This window comes from Otolemur garnettii, unplaced genomic scaffold (genome assembly GCF_000181295.1).
Source record: "Otolemur garnettii isolate 467f Iridium unplaced genomic scaffold, OtoGar3 scaffold00001, whole genome shotgun sequence".
NCBI lineage: Eukaryota > Metazoa > Chordata > Mammalia > Primates > Galagidae > Otolemur > Otolemur garnettii.
Genome location: NW_003852396.1, coordinates 29,852,848 through 29,870,471, shown reverse-complemented (window position 1 = coordinate 29,870,471; position 17,624 = coordinate 29,852,848). Strand labels below are relative to the sequence as shown.

At 44.5% G+C, this 17,624-nt stretch overlaps 1 protein-coding gene across 2 annotated transcripts in view; it reads right to left on the bottom strand.

The window, feature by feature from the left end:
• CLPB (ClpB homolog, mitochondrial AAA ATPase chaperonin) overlaps positions 1-16,962 on the bottom strand; it is a 164,203-nt gene extending 147,241 nt beyond the window's left edge. For both annotated transcript variants that reach the window (XM_003780927.3, XM_003780926.3), the window contains exons 1-2: positions 16,353-16,962; positions 12,830-12,881 (exon numbers count right to left, since the gene is read on the bottom strand). In XM_003780927.3, coding sequence (XP_003780975.1) covers positions 12,830-12,881; positions 16,353-16,755 — 455 coding nt within the window. In that variant the 5' untranslated portion in view covers positions 16,756-16,962. The remainder of the gene's footprint in view (positions 1-12,829; positions 12,882-16,352) is intronic.
• Positions 16,963-17,624: the final 662 nt, after the last annotated feature.

Here is a 17,624-nt window from a genome sequence, read left to right as displayed (position 1 = left end):
CAAGTGCAGTGGCACATGCCTATAGTCAGCCCCAAGTACTTGAGAGGCTAAAGCAGGGAAATCACTTGAGCCCAGGAGTGCAAGGCTGCAGGGTGCTGTGATTATGCCGGTGAATAACCACGGCACTCCAGCCTAGAAAACACAGCAAGACTTTCTCTCTAAAAAAATAAAATAAACATAAACCAGCTATTATTATTAGTCAAGATGAACTTTCTGAAAAAAGGGCTCAAATGGGCAAAGCAATATGAACAGGATCTAGACAGACAGCAGGACAGGAATGGACTGGAAGCCCTGCCAAGGCTCACATGTAAGAATGAGGAAATACGTTTGGGACAGTGAGAGGCCAACTCTAACCAGAATGGGGTGCTTTCTGGGAGAGAATGAAGGCCAGTCCTGGCTGGTGGGCATGACTTGGGGGGATAAGTTGGTGATAAGTTTTTGAGAAGCAGAGTTGAGAGGAGGGTAGACAAGGGGTCTGACTTTGACAATTATCTTTAGGCATCTTATGTATTCCCAGTAAGCCAGGCAGGAACAGTTTTCCCTTTAATGAGAATATGTCTAAGAAGAGTACTAAGAAGAAACTGGGACCAGGGCAAGCCTCTCTTCTTTAGGCTTCACAGCCTCCCCATCTGTAAAATGAAGCAGTGGGCCACTTCCCAAGTAGGCAACTTTGGGCAAATTACTGAAGCAACCTGAACTTCTGGTTTACCATCTGTGAAATGGGACTATACTATTTATAAGGTTTGTTGTAATAAATCAGTGATTAAAGTATCATGTAATGCCAGATACAAAAAACGCACTCAATAAGCATCAGCTACTAAGGATAATATTAACAACGTAATTACTGTTATTAAAGTATTATTTCATTAGTATTATAATGTTTTACATATGTTACACAGTCATTCATGAACCACATAATGACATTTCAGTCAACAAAAGGCTATATATATGATGTGGTCTCATGAGATGACAATGGAGCTGCCCTAATAAAAGTATACGTTTTTATCTTTTTTTTTGAGACAGAGTTTCACTATGTCACCCGTGGTAGAGTGTCATGGCGTCACAGCTCACAGCAACCTCCAACTCCTGGGCTTAAGTGATTCTCTTGCCTCAGCCTCCCAAGTAGCTGGGACCACAGGCACCCGCCATAACACCTGGCCATCTTTTGGTTGTAATTGTCATTGTTGCTTGGCAGGCCCAGGCTGGATTCGAACCCGCCAGCTCAGGTGTATATGGCTGGCGCCCCTGCGACTTGAGCTATAGGCGCCGAGTCCATTTTTTATCTTTTATACCAAATTTTTACCATATCTTTTCTGTGTTTAGATACATAAATCCTTACTATTGTGTTAAAATGGCCTATAGTACTCAGTACAGTAACATGCTGGATAGGTTTGTAGCCTAGGAGTAATAGTCTATATCATACAGCCTAAGTATGTAGCAGGCTATACCATCTGGGTTTGTGTACGTACACTCTGTCAGGTTTGCACAATGACAAAATCACCTAACAATGAATTTCTTAGTATATATATCCCCATTAAGCGATATATGACTGTATAGTATAATATACATAAAATATTATACATACAAGAAATTATGTTAATAAAGTAACATGCTATAAATGTTAAAGAAATCCTGAATAAATGTGGGTTCTAAATAAAGGTGGTAAAACTAAGCATGATAGGTTGTGAATTTTTTAGTGCACCTTAATAGTAATTTATCTTATGTTCATTACTGAGGAAGCCTCTAAATGAAATGGTCACACTAACTGCTTAAAAAAATGTAGGGAGTAAAAATTGAATGCCACCAAAATTCTGCCCGTTACCTTAATTTATTTTGTTAATTAGGGGAGAAAACTTCATGTGATTAACATCACTCAATAAAAATACCAACTATGTACTGAGTATTATGGCAGGCATAGTACCACGAGTGATTTTACCTGCATTTTCTCATTTAATCCTCACAGTAATGGTGAGAGGTAGATCAATTATCACCCCCACTTTCCAGAAGATTCTAAGGGTTGATAGGTTAGGCAATTTTTCCAATACCATGGAGCTAACAAATGGCACAGCTGAGATGCAAGCCTTGTTGTCAGAAGTCCCACTGATTCCTGCCAGTGACAGGAAATCCACTTGGATTTGGATCCACTGACAGAATCACAAAAAGAGGACCATTTATTTCCTTACAAGGACCCTGGGCCTAGAACCCCTCCTCAGAGGGAAGAGAGTGAAGGAGGCAGGCAGGATGTAGAAGGGCCTCAAAATTCAGAATTGAGATTTCCTGAGAAGGATTTTCAAATAGGACAGGGACAGTACAGGAACTTTGAGGCAAAGAGTGTATGTGAATATTGTCATCTTGGTAACTCTTCAACTTGACAGTTTTCAATACTCTTGGATTTCTCTCTGTGCCTTAGTCTCCAGGAAAATTCCTTAGGAAAACTCCAATCGGTTCCAGCCATACCAACAGTATTTTGTCTTCTGCCTGTGACTGAACTGAGATTTTAGAGGAGAAGCAGCACCTGGGCCACAGAAATGGTGGTAAGGAGAGAAAGCCTGATATCTGCTATTGCCACTGAGCCCTGGGGAGATTGTAGCTTTGTAGCCTATACTGCCTCAAGGGACAGAACCATGCCCAAGAAGTTGCCTGGCACAAACAAGTAGGTAGGCGGTCAGATCAGTTCTGATGTTCCTCAGCCAGAAAGGTTGCTGATCATACTGATCTCCTCCCGACCCCAGTTCAGCTAGCACTGCTGTTTGAATAAAGACAAAGCTCCTCCATATGGCCTCTGATGCCCTGCAAGATCTGCTATTCTAGGCTTCTGGCGCCTTCCTCCAGCTGCAGTCCTAATAGCCTTTTTCAGTCCTTCACACTGGCCATGCTTCCTCCTCCCACAAGATTTCAGTAAATAAAAGTTCCTTCTGCCAAGGAAGCTTTTCCCATTCTTCTTCACCTAGGTAACTCTTACTTATGCTTCACTTTGGAGCTCAAACTTCCTTTGGAGAGCTTTTTGTGATCAGGGGAAATCTATTACAGGTTCTCATGATTCTCTGTATTGCTCCTTTGCAGCATTTGCTAACGGTTGTAATTTCACATTTGTAGGATTAAAGTCTGACTAGGCTTCAAGCTCCAAGAGTCTAGGCTTGTATATATTTTTCGTTGACCACTGATCCATCTTACACTGTGCCACACGTAGCAAGCAGGTGCTACTGTTGAATGAATAAATGATTACACTATTTCATTTTCACTTCACTTTTGATTTTTCAAAGGTAAGTCAATCCTCTTTATGTTATGACTAATAACTATCAAAGTTTGTTCAACTGTACACCATTTACAAAATATTTTGATAATATTCAATAAGTATTTGCTAACTATTTACATGCACAGTGATGAACAACACAAATATGGTCTGCCTGCCTTCCAAAACTGACAATACTGTGAAAGAGAAGGGAAATAGATAACCCATACAGGGTGGCAGGTGCCCTCACAGAGAAAGTACAGAGTACTATGGGAACCCACAGGTGCTGGACGATCAGGAAAGGCTTCCTGGAATATGTGACATTGATAACCCAAAGGATGAGTAATTTTCCAGACAACAAGGGTTCATCTGCTTGAAACTCTCCCAAGATTCCAGAAGGGAGGTCAGACAGCAGAGGTCACTGAAGAAGAAGTCAAGAGACCAGCCCAAGGCCACACAGCCAACAGCAGAGGATCAGTCCCAGCATCCTCCCTCCCTCCAAGCCCACTGCCCTGGCTATTCTTTGCCAATTATCTGACTCTGCTGGGCTTCACCTGCTTCCACAATTCACCTACCCATGAAGTTCAAGAAAAGATCCTAATCCAATCTTCCCCAATTACCTTCCATCACCAGGGAGCAAGCAATCAGAACCCCAGCAGATCAGGTACCTCAGAAAAGAAGCCACAAACTGGACCACTCTGTAGAACTGTTTGCTGGGTCAAGGTCTACTTGAGCAAGATTGGAGTTTCAGTGTGTGATCTGGTACTGTCCACAAGAACTCAACATTCTCTGCTAAGCTTAATGCTGAGATTTAAAAGTTCTCCATGGGAACTTCATTAACAAGATTAGAAACTAAGACTAAGAAAAGTAGGTTCCATGACTTATTAATGGTTACACAGCCAGTTAGTAATTATGTCAAAAGTGGAAACCAGGTCTTCTAATTCTAAAACTCTTTGCATTTTTTTTCTATAACATTATGTTGCTTTCCAATATCCAAACATTCAAAAAATCTGTGTGATGATTTTAAGACGCTCTCATTGTAAGCTTCAAATTACAAGAGTGATGCCCTTGAGGCCCTGACCTTTGGGCTAGGATAAAGCTTTTGTTTCAATCTACTTACTGCAAGCCTCAAGGACATTTACATACTTACTGATTAAGAGACCTGGATGTTTTGGTTGCTCTGATGCCATCATTAATATCTTCCCATCCAGCCAAAATGATACGACAATCGATAAACAGACAGTTTCTCTGAGGCCTCGAGACAGTCAAATGTATTTACCAGCCAGGGTTTTTGTTAATTAGATAAAATCCCTGGATCAATGTGCAGAACATTTACCTGTGCTGTAGCTAAGCACATTCTGGACACCTCAATCCTGGCACACAGACAGCAAGTGCCTCAAGCCCCAAGCTGAGGCATCCAGGGACAAGAACCAAACCAAGCCATCAATGCAAAGCTAGAATAAATGTGTTTACCCCTCAAAAAGCCCAACCCTTCTTCTTTCCTGAACTGTAAACCAAATCAGAATTTTGCTCCAAAGCCATCTAGTAAATCCATTTCAGCTGATATGATGTCCTTTATTTTCTAAAACCATCAGATCAGAAATCAAAACAGGACATGAAAAGAATCTCCTAACTGACAAACAGAGACATTTTGAGAGACAGCATGGTGTGTACATACAGTGGGAAGTCACAGAGACCCGTCAGAGAGACGCATTTACTTGAGTATCTCACTGGCATGTTAAATTCAGCACATTTAAAACTGAATTCATAATCTTTCTCCCCTACCCAGTCTTCCTCTGGGTCCTCATCTCAGTAAATGGCAAGAGCAGCTACTTGGATGATCAAGTCAAAACACCAAAATTCATTAACACCTTCTTCTCTCGAATTAGCCATATCTAATTCTATTTATTTATCCAACATTCATTTATTGAATACTTGCGGTATAGCAGGCATTGTACCAGGCATTGATAAGGTCCCAACTATCATCAAGTCCTAAACAGCTTACTTCCTCCATCTCTACTACCAACATCTTAGTCCAGATCGCATCTCTCATCTGGACTATGCCAGCTGCTTTTCTACTAGTCCTTCTGCACCCCCTATAGCTCTTTACCAAGCAACCAGCAGGATTTTTAAAATTACAGATCTAAATCATGGCACTGTGTCTGTTAGTCTTTCCCTCTCTCACATACACATACCAGTTTAAAATTCCTCAATGGCTGCCCACTCCTCTTAGGACTAAAATTAAAATTATTAATTTGGGCCTACAGACCCAGTGCAGTGTGGTCCTTGTTAACTCTCCAACTTCATTTCACACCACTCCCCTGGTTTTCTAGGGTCCAGCTATATTGGCCTTCCCTCAATTCCTCTATTTCTTCACATCTTACTCAACTCAGGGCCTTCTACCTGCTGCTCCATCTAACGTAGCGGTTCTCAACCTGTGGGTCATGACCCACAGGAACTGTATTAAAGGGCCGTGGCATTAGAAAGGTTGAGAACCACGGTTCTAACTGAACTTGCCTCCACTTTTCTCTTCCACTTTCAGAGTTCACTTCAATCTCACTTACCCAGAGGATTTCCCTTACCAACACATACCCCCCCTTTCCAACCCTCTCATACTCAAGGGAAGATTCCCAAGTGTCTTGTACTTTGCTTTTTAAAAAAGTTGTATTGAGTAACAGCTTATGTTACTCTAATGTAAACTCTTGGTGAACAAGATGTAATGCATATACCATAAATTCCACCCATTTAAAAGTGTGCAGTTCAATTGTTTTTAGTAAATTCTGAATTGTGCAACCATGACTACAATCTAATTCCAGAATATTTTCATCACCCAGAAAAGAAGTCCTAGACCTATTAGCAATCTTCCCCATCCCCTTGTTCTGCTCCTTCCACCTTGGCAATCACTACTCTATTTTCTGTTTCTATGGATTTGTGTATTCTGGACATTTCACATAAATGGAATCATATACTATATGGCTGCTACAGGTGGAATGTTTGAGACCCAATTGCTAATGTGATGGGGTTGGGAGGCAGGACCTTTGGGAAGTTACTGGGTCACAAGGGTGGAGCTTCCACAATGGGCCTAGTGCCCTTATAAAAAGGATCACAGAGAGCTCCCTCACACCTTTCACCACTTGAGGACACAATGAGAAGATAGCCATCCCTGAATGAGGAAGTGGAACCTCACTAGATACCAAATCTGTCAGAGCTGTGATCTAGGACTTCCTAGCCTCTGGAACAGGGACAAATACATTTCTGTTGTTTATAAGCCACACAATTCAGTGTCACAGCAGCCCAAAGGGACTATGACAGTGGCCTTTTGCGACTGGCTTTTTTAGCTTAGCACATTTTAGAGGTTCATCTGTGTTGTACCGTACGTCAGTGCTTCCTTCCTTTGCATTGCAGAATACCATTCTGATGTTTGGTTATGTCATACTTTTTATCTATGCATTCATCAATTAATGCACTTTGAGGTTGTTTCTGAGAAAAGAAAAACAGCTCAAAGCAGTCTGAGTTATGTGAAATATGCAAAATTTATCAGGTCCAGAGAGAAAGGAGTATGGGACTTCAGTCACCCCCAAGTCGTGCCCTAGGGCAATCATTTAAAGGCATTTCCTTCTTTCTGTTCTTCCCTGTAGTTTCCTGACCAGCTGCCTCACCCATTATCTTCATGCTCCTAGAATCTGTGATACAAAGAACAATGTATAGACAATCAACAGTTTATGTTACTTTTGTGTAAACTCTTTTATTTATTTTTTTTTAATTGCAGCTGTCATTGTTGCTTTAGCTGGCCTAGGCTGGGTTTGAACCTTCCAGACTCCAAGTATGTGGCTGATGCCCCACCCACTGAGCTATGGGCAACAACCCTAGAGTGAACTCTTGAAGAACAAATTAAGAACTGCCTTCTTTTTTTCCTTTAAGAACCCTATGTAACTGCTAAATGGAGGATTAAGGGCAACTTAGATCTATGCTCCTGGATTGTAGTCCTCAAACGTGGCCCAAATAAACTCTCTACTTACATTAATTACTTAGCCTCAATTTCTTCCTTTGGGCTGACATTTCCACATTTCAGAAATAGTATGAATGCTGCTGCTGTGAACACTCACGTACAAGTACACTAATGTCCATGTTTTCATTTCTCTCGGGTATATACCTAGAGTGGACTTGCTAGGTCAAAAGTTAACTATGTTTGAGGAACTACCAAACTGTTTTCCAAAGTGGCTACACTATTTTACATCCCCACCAGCAATATATGAGGGTTCCAATTTCTCCACATCCTTGCCAACACTTGCTCTTATCAATCTCTTTTTTATTATAGACACCTTAATGGACATGAAGTAGTATCACACTGTGGTTTCAATGTGCAAGCCCCGACTAACTTATCAGTCCTTTGCATATCTTCTTTGGAGTAATGTCTATTCAGACCCCTTGTCCATTTTTCAATTAGATCATGTTTTCATTGTTGAGTTGTAAGAGTTCTTTATATATTATGAACGCATGTCCCTTATCAAACATATGATTTGCAAAATATTCTCCCATCCTATTAGTCTTTTCTCTTTTGTGCTATGAAGTACAAAAGCTTTTAATTTTGAATTTATTTTTTTCTTTGGTTGCTTGTGCTTTTGGTGCCATATCTGAGAAGTCTTTGCCTAATCCAAGGTAGCAAAGATTTGCTCCTATGTTGTCTTCTAATAGTTTTATAGTTTTAGCTCCTATATTTAGGTCCATGAACCACTCTGAGTTCATTTTTATGCACGGTGTCAGGTAAGGGTTCAACCACATTCTTCTGCATGTCCAGTTGTCCTAGCACCATTTGTTGAAAAGACTAATTTTACTTCACTTTTGAAGCACATCATAATAATTGCATAATTAGCCATCTGGCTCTCAGTTAGACTCTAGTACCAAGAGGGCAGTACCATTCATGCCATCCCTTTTGCCTAAAATGTCATCCCCTTCTATTTGCTAAGTAATACTAAAATTTTAAGACTCTGATCAGGTGCCGTTTTCTGTAGGAGGTTTTCTCTGATTCCCCAGGCTGGTTGGGGCATCTTGTATGCAGCCCCTGTATTCTCCTGTCTCACAGCACCAATCACACCATCTAAATCTAACTCTGTTATCAAGGGCAGAAATCATGCCTGGTCAGGTGTCCCCTGTACCAAGGAGAAGACCCAGTATTCTGGCAGGTGCTCAGTAAATGTTTGCTAAATGAACAAGTGAATCTAGAGGAGAAAGGGGAGGCAGTCTGAGGTTCAAAATTGATACTACCAGGCTTCCTTCATTAGAGACTGTTTAGGCTGATGAACAACTGAGTTAAGTACTCAGCATCAGCTCTCTTCTGGAAGTAGGGAAATGGGTAAGGGTGTTATCTTTCACTTAGTTTGTTCTGAAGGAAATATGATCTCCACTGGGAGAACAGGAGGCCTCACTTTTCCCGGTCCTGACAACTTCTCACATGTCTCAGCCTGAGCCTGGACAGATGTGCCTTCAGTCTGCCCTGTGCCCTAGGTCTCGGATGAACAGTTCCTGAGTCCAGACAGGAGGTTTGGACTGAGCCCAGGAGTAGAGCCACCTGTACACACTGCTAACAGGTAGGCTAGGGGCCAAGCTTCCATTCCCAAAGAGCCACAGCTAGATGAACTTACAAGGTAAGTGCACTGGGGGAGAAGGGAGGAAATGGTTGTCACACAGGGAGATGGAAAGGAGAGATAAAAGACCTGGCCTCCATCTTATATAACCAAGGGGAGTACAGGAGTAAGACGCTGGACTGCTCACTTCAGTTATACTGAGAAGTCAGTAAAGAGCAAACAAAGAAAAAGTCACTAAAAAGTTCCCACTGAGCTGGGAGACTAGGTCAGAGACAGTGGGGAACTGGATCTTGTCCCTGCCCTTGGGGAGGCACAGTCCAGAGGTGTAAGCTGAAGTCCAGCCCACAAATGTCTTAAAACAAAGAACAGTGTGGCAAGTGGCAGATCCTGCCCTGCACCTTTAGCCAGGCAGCCCACACCACACGCAACGAGCCAGCTCCACGTAACACAGGTCAATAGTGCTCACGTAGAAGGGCCACCAACCTGAGCTGTTGGCTTCATGGTCTTATACTCTCTGAGGATCCCTATTCTGTTCCTAATTTGGTCAGCGTGTGAATCTCACTGATTTTCCTGTTTGTGGAATTACTGCCTCCTCTGTCTTGACTTTCAGCCTACTTCTCCAACCTGACCTCCAACTTTTCTTCTACAAGAGGACTCCCCTCTTGCTATATAGGCTGGCGTGGCCCTTTCCAGATGACACTCATACCCTCCCAGACTACAGGGGAGGTATGCAGCAGAAGCAAGCATAGGGGACAAAGGAAGAAAAGATCACACTGGGCTGGGAGAAACCAAGGAAGGCTTCATAAGGGAGGCAGCACTTGAGTTGAGCCTTGAAGGCTGGTAGCATTTAAGCAGAGGGTGGAAGTAAGACTCCGCACTTCTCACTTCAGTTATACCCGTCTGTACAAAAGCCCAGGGCCCAGGGACTGCAGACTCCATAGTGTCCTTCAAGAGGATGAAGCAACCCTGAGCTGAACAGCCTCAGGCTGCTGTCATTCACTATCCAGAGCTCTCTGGAGGCCACAGCTCTGGGGACAGGAATTGGGAAAGATCAAGGAAGAGACATGCACAGCACAAAGCGCCAGAGAAGTCAAGGAGGACAGAAAGGCAGTAGACAGTATTACTCAGCATGTCTGAGTTTTGTTCTAAATACTGGTATCATTGACCATAGCACTCATAACACAGGGTATACACTAGTCATGCCCCACATAATAATGTTTTGGTCCATGACAGACTACATTGATGACAGTGGTCCTGTACAATTACAACGAAGCTGAAAAATTCCTATCATCTAGGGATATCATAGCTGTATTAACATCATAGGGTAATATATTACCTTTTTTATATTTAGATATGTCTAGACATATAATTACCACTGTGTTACAAATGCCTACAGTATTCAATACAGTAACCTGCTATACAGGTTTGTAGTCTAGGATCAATATGCTATACCATATACCCTAGATGGGTAAGACGCTATACCATGTAGGTTTGTGTAAGTATACTCCAATACTCACACAATGACAAAATCATCTAATTATACATTTCTCAGAATAATTCTCTGTGAATTATTTATTTCACAGAGGAAGAAATAAAACAGCATGAAGCACAGGTGCAGCGTCTAGGGCACAGAAAGGCTGATTAAGGACCTGCCGTAGGAATTCAAGAAAGTTTCCTTTGAGCAAGAATGGTCAGGCTCTCCACAACCCCACTCTCCCCCAAGACCTGGCTCTGTGAGCAGGAAGAGCTGTAGTTGATGGGTTACACATCTGTTTCCTTGGGACCAGAGCCTGGGTCCCTCCCCTCCCCCATGTGTAGTGCCCAGAAGAGGCCCACTCAATCTTTCAGAAGCAAAAACTGCTCTGGGTGAAAGGAAGAAAAGGATGTCCTCATTCAGGCCTTCATCACTTTTAATCTATCTTACTGAAACAACCTCTTAACACATCTGCCTTCAGCCTTTTCCCAGTGCAATCCATTCTTCACCTCTCTGCAACACAGTGCTAACTAGGTAATTCCCCGGCTCAAAAACCTCCCACATCTCCCCACTGTTTGTAGAATGGCTATGAGTTCAAAACTCCTCACCCTGGGCATGCCAGACCTTGTACATTCCAGCCTCTCTCAACTCACCTTCCCTCTTTCCCCATACCCTGCACAAGTCCCACCTTGGCAGCAGCACCAACATGTTCTCCAGACCCAGCAGCCAGCCAGCATCTGCCTCCTCCCTTCACTCAGCTGGCTCCTGGCTCTGGGGCCACAGTGTGCGCCTTCCTCACCTAATTCTGATGGGAGGTAAGACAAGACAAGGCAGGAAAAAAGTAGGCTAGAATCTGGGGTAAGCGACAGGCCTCCATAGACACCATCCACACAGGCAATGATCGTTCAGAACAATTTCTAAATCACACATACACTGCAAGTTTATACATCATCTGTATTCTTGAGGCAGGTATTTAATTGCTCTTAAAAAACATGTATCTGAAAGAACTAAAATATCAACACTGAGGGCTCCAGGCATAGGGTAAAGTCAGCCTTCCTTGGAGAATGGATAGGTGGATTTGCACCAATGCTGCTCTGCAAATGCTCTGCCAACACTGGGTTAACCTGACAGTCCTTGGCAGTAACCAACAGGTGACTTCAGGGTCAGCAAGAGCCAGTTTCCACCCCCTTACTCCCTTGTACTGCAGCAGAACAAAGCGGGGGGCTCATATATTTCCGAGGGAATGAAGATGCCACACACGGCCCGCAGTTATGAATGGCTCTTATAACAATGAGATGACATCTGTGCTTGGTTTTTAAGATGCATCATTGCATGTTTATTAAACTATTGCTCCATCATATTTATTTGGCTACAAAACAACTCCCAGCCCATACTTCCAAAAGTGGTTTATTAAAAACTAAGCCTTGAACATTAATACTCAAGAGCACCCTTGAGAATCAATAATAATGCTACAGATAAAATGAAAAGGAATCAAAGCAGTAAGTCTTGATGGGGCTGTGGTTGCCTTTCAACACTTTCCTGTATGTTCAGACAGCTAGAGTGGGGAAAAGCACAAGGGTCTGTGGCACTGGGTACAGGCACAGTCACCCCAACACTTTCTGTCTAAATGCAGACATGATGGCAGAAAAGAGGGGGTGTCCTCTGGCCACCTAGCTCTATACAAAGGGCCAAAAGATGAGCAGTACCTGTGGCTCAAAAGGGTAGGGCACTGGCCCCATATGCCAGAGGTGGCGAGTTAAAACCCAGCCCCGGCCAAAAACTGCAAAAAACCCCAAAAACCAAAGGGCCAAAAGAGGTAAAAGTTAGGTCCATTGGGGCCTAGTAGTTTCACCAAGAATAAAACCTCTGCCCCTAACCAACAATCCCATAACTGATGCCCTATGTTACCCTAATCTGAACATCCATCCTGGAAAGATCCTGACCTGAGCTCTGAGTTGAGTCCTACCCCTGCTTCAAAACACACTTTAAATCTAATCTGCCAGGAGTCACAAGGGACTAGCTGAGCCTGTAAGGCTAGAGAGATCCATTCTGTCCCTATGCAAGAGCCGATGATGGGCACCCTAGTCCTGTAAGCAGGGCTTTCTAGCTCCAGAAGACCTCTGGCAGAGTGTCTCTGTCAGCTCCCTCCCAAGTCTCCAAGCTTCTCCACGGATATTCACCTACAAATGTCCAGGCAGCAAATCATAACATGTGACCACATTCACAGAGAAATGAGAATGAGTTGAAAGATTCAAAGAAAAACTTGCAGGATATGGAGGGGCCTCCAAACCATTCTCATGAAGAACAAAACAGCTGAAGGATCCAGGGATGTTTGAGGGCTGACTCCCTTCCTAAAATATCTGAGGGTTGACCTGGACCAAGAGAGCCAGGTGAATCTGTGACTACAAGGAAGTCACAGGGGATAGTTCCCAGCTTAGGGTGAGAATTTCTTCCAAGGCTGAGTCATCACATAAGGAAAGGCTCAGTTTGCTCGGCCCCTCCTATGGAGGAGAGCAAGGCCTGGGATTCGACACTTACCTGCGGACTTCTTGCACATTGTTGGCACGAGCGGCTTCCAACAGGGCTGCATCTGGAGAGAAAGGGGGTACTGATCAGATCCTTGGCCAGAACCTTCCCCTCAGGGGTGCCTAGAGAGACCAGGTAGATAGTGGAAGAGGAAGCACTTCCCGAACAGTTGCATCCCACGACTGAAAGCTTCTCATCTCCTCCCCACGTGGTGATCAGTGTTACCTGACTTCCATACCTTTCTATTACAGAGACCAAACTCTTAGCTCCTCTCATCATACAGGGGATGCAAGTAATGTGCCAGTACTGTGTCTTGCCATGGGAAGCACTCAGTGCGCTCTTCTTATGCTAAAAGGCTCTGTGTAATACAGTATATTTTATGTGACTATCACTGTTGTTATTAACTGCTCCCTGACCTTGTCCACTTTCTCTCCCATCTCCAATTCTTCATCCCAGTTCTGAGATAGGATGAGGAGGAGCAGGTGGGGTGTGGGCACCTCTGACAATGGAGAGAACCTCAACCAGGAGCTGAGACCTGGATTCAACCCATTCTGCCATCTGCTTACCATGTGACAGCCCAGGTCCCTCTCAACAATAGCCTCCGGACTATAAAGCAGAGACAATAATCTTTGCCTGCCAGCTTCACAAGGATGTCGAAAAGATGAAATGATGGTTGAAAAATCTACAAACTCTCCATCACCAAGCCCAGCAAAGGGAGACCCAAAGCAAGAGTTCAGATTCCTTAGGAATCACCAGGCCTAGCAGAAAAGCAATGCTGATCCTGTTCTGGCCTGGGCAGTCTGCAGGCTGTTGGCACCACCTTGTGGTCAGAGATAGATACTGGTTGACTTGGAAAACTCAAAAGTCAACAGAGACATAATTTTTTCAAATAATCGAATATCAAGTGCTAGGAGAATCCTCTGTGCCCAGCTTAGTTCTGAGCTACACTGTTAGGCATGAGACAGTCTCAAACTCATCCCCGCCTCAGGAAGCTCTCAATCCAGGGAAGAGACTCATCTATGAGACAATGCACTAGAGTAGGGTAGAAAGACCAGGACAGAGGTAGGCAGACCTGGGCTTAGTCTCAACCTACTACTGGTTGTACGACCTAGCCAGCTCAACTAATCTCCTAAACTTCAGTTTCCTTACCTGAACAAAAAAGATAAGAGATCCATATTACATGCATATGAAAACCAATTCTGTGGTTCAAACACTGTGCCTCTGCTCCACCTCCTGGCCTATAATCCAGGGCCAGGTCGTTCCTGCTTACCTTGCCCATAAGCTCTCCAGGCACACACCCAAGCATGCTGAGCCAGCCACCAGCTGGAAGGGGATCAAACCTTCCTCAGAGATGGCTGAATCCACTCAACCCTCACAGAAAAAAAGTGGCTTCTGCAAGGCACAGAATGAGGGAAGAACAGAGATTAGAACCAGGGCCTCTTGGCTCCTAAAGGGTTCAGCTGCATAAGGGCCTTGACTCAAAACTTAGGGAACAGGGTAGCTGACAAGTTGGAACTGGTCATGGTTTTTGGTCATTACTTTAGTAAACAAACTTTGGTCTCCTCACTAGAATTTGCATACTATAAAGTTCAGTCTGTAGCCACCCAGCGACATCTTAAGCACAACCTTAGACACCTCTCCCCTATCCTTCCATGGCTTTCCATTGCCTGCAGAAAAAAATTCCAACCCCATCTCTAGCACCCAGGCCCCATTTTATCTGCTCTCAACTTGTTCCAAAGATCCCATCTTCCAACCAAGCTAGTCCCTCTGCTCGCCCTTGCACATAACATGGTGACCTACAACTCTTGTTATCTTAGTTCTCTGAAGCCTTTGAATGAAATACAATTCAATTTAAGACATATTTACTGAGTATCTACTAAGTTACAGACACTGGTGGACAAATGATGTGTAGGTATTAGGAAAAGTTGCTGGTATCAACCTGAAAAAAAAGTTAAGATGCAGCCCTTGCAGGCGGCATTCAGTGAGTAGGGCTCTGGCCGCATATACTGAGGGTGGCGGGTTCGAACCTGGCACTGGCCAAACTGCAACAACAACAAAAAATAGCTGGTGCTGTGATGGGTGCCTATAGTCCCAGCTACTTGGGAGGCTGAGGCAAGAGAATGGCCTAAGCCCAAGAGCTAGAGGTTGCTGTAAGCTGTGATGCCACAGCACTCTACCGAGGGCAGCAAATAAGCATCTGTCTCTGAAAAAAAAAAAAGATGCAGTCCTTGCTCTCATGTGGCACACAATGTCACTTTCCTTTTCATCTCCCTCATCCTTCAGAACTCAAGTTTGAATTCCATATCCTCCAGGGGCCTCCATCCTCCAAGGACTTCCTAATCCTACTGGCTATCTGACACCCCCCAAGAACACAAGCCAGCACCACTCATCAGCCCTGCATGCCAATCGCCTACACTATTCCCTTCAATGACTATGTGTTAAATTAGGAATTCTCACATATCTACCCCCAAATTAGACACACAGAAAGTATAAAAAAAATGCTGAAAGTTATAGAAGTATGGCATACTTAACCTGGAAGAGCCCTGAGAGTCTACTTCAACACCCTCATTCTGTAGATGAGGTAACTGAAAGAGCAAGACTCCAAACTCACAATGGGAGATAGACACAGAGACAAAACAAAACCCCCAGTACTATCACTCCCAGTCCAAAGCTTTTCCTTTACAGCTGAGCACATCCTGCTGAATAATAACATGAAAATCATGGCAATCCCCACTATTGCCTCAAAGTTGGAGCTTGGGAGTCATAAAATCTATGGACAATGTGCCTCAGTCCTCCCCTTTGAGGAATAACTAAGAATCTGAGTGGCTGGACTCACACAGGTCATATGTCTGGCTGGTAATCTGTCCACTCTCCTAACCCCTCCTCAGTTCCATGCAGCCAGGTAAAATGCCAATCTGGATCAGCTACCCCCTTGGTTGGATCTCCAGGGATCCAACTTCCTTCTCCTGCCAATGATCCCAAATGGTAAGATCACCTCACAGCAGGTGAAACCAAGCACAGACTGATGGACAGACCCATGCCACTGAACTACAAGACAGATCAAATTACTCAGTACTATAAAAATACTGAGAAATCATCCTTCACTATATAAGTAAGAAAACTTGAGGCCAGAAAGAAGCCTCTCTAAGTCAAGCTGGCACTGGCCACCTTAGGGGAGCAACTTCTCTAAACCATCTAATGGGTGCTCTTAAAACACCCCTGGTTTTCTGGAGACCTCTCGACAAAGGGATTAGACAGGGAAGAATATTAGACCATAAAGGGATCATGCTGTTTAATATTAGCTGTTTAGTCCACTGTACAAAGTGATGCCTAAAGAGGGGAGGCTGACCTATGACAAGAAATAATACAACTCCAAGGCAGTGAGGTCTCCAGTGTTAACACCCTGCCCCTGGAACCAGATGTGTGAGTCACTCTGAGTCTAAAACTATAAGCACCTCCCACGCTCTGAAGATGCTAAGTCGGGGCACTCATCCCGCCTCTCCCTTCCTCGAATCCAGACTGTCTCGATAATCACCCTTGTTGGATGGATTCTTGCTGTAGCAGTGAGCCACCAGCGCTGTGGCCAGGACCCACATGCCCAGTCTGCCCTTGTTGGGGACTCCATTCCAGCTGTCCTGTCCCGGCAGTGTTTCTTCAACACTAGGAAGGCGTTCCCACGTGGCAGCTGCGCGGAACTGGGTCTCGGCTTGTCCTCCCTGGTGCCCCCCGGCGGCTGCCCCTTGTGCGGGGAGCAAGGCTAGCGATGTTCCAGGGCGCCCCCCGGCGGCTGCCCTCAGCCACTGCGGCTCTCCACGACCCCCGGCGATCACACTCTGGCCAGAAGCACCTCCATGGCTCCGGAGCGATGGGGACCTGAGTAACCGGAGGAGGAGCCGTGGTGCCGGCACTTTCCTTCTTAACACCAGGGACCCCAGCATCGTGACAGCTGCTTCAATAACCCCCTGGTGCCGGCCCCTGTGCTGGCCACGTCCAACATGGCTGCCGCGGCGCGTTCGAAGACGCCGCGAACGCAGTAGAATTGTTCACTACCTCACGGGAGTGGTAGTCCACAGCCCTAGATTTTTCTTCGGCTGAGGAGGAAATAAACTACAATTCCCAGAAGGCTATGTGATTTCGTCACAATGCCGGCCAACTAGTAGAAGCCCGCGGCATTTTGGGAAATGGAGTTCGGGTGGAGGAGCGTGGCAAGAAGGAGAATACCAAGGTGGGGCGTGGCGATTAGAGTTGAAGATTCGAAACCCGGGGACTCTTTCCCATTTTCGTGGAACACGCGACGCGGTTTCTGACCGCCATAAATTAAACATAGACCTTCAACAGAGGCCTATTAGGAAATGTATGCATATTTATTTTAGTCATTTTTTCTTTTCAGCCCGACGTGGCTTTTCAAGATGTCTAGGGTAACCGGTGCGGAACATAAGGAACCATGCTGAATTAGATCTTTAATCCTATCTTCCCATTGTACAGATAGGAATACCTTTTATTTTCCTACATAGACTTCGTTTCGGTTGTAGAGTTGACTCCCGGACTTGCTTTAAATTTTGAGAAGACTTTCACACTTGAGCTATCTAATTTGATCCTCTGGCGGCTGTGTGACGCTGAACAAAAACTATTATTCTAGTCTATGGGGAGGGGGCCCTAAGGCTCAAAGGTGAAATGATTTGCCAACAAGCCAACTGGACTAAGGCTGAGGTCTTTATGCTTTCCATTAACACTCGCACCCTCATCCTGGCCCCTGTTTTCCAGACTGAACAAACAAATAAACAAAAAGGGGAAAAGCTCTTACTTG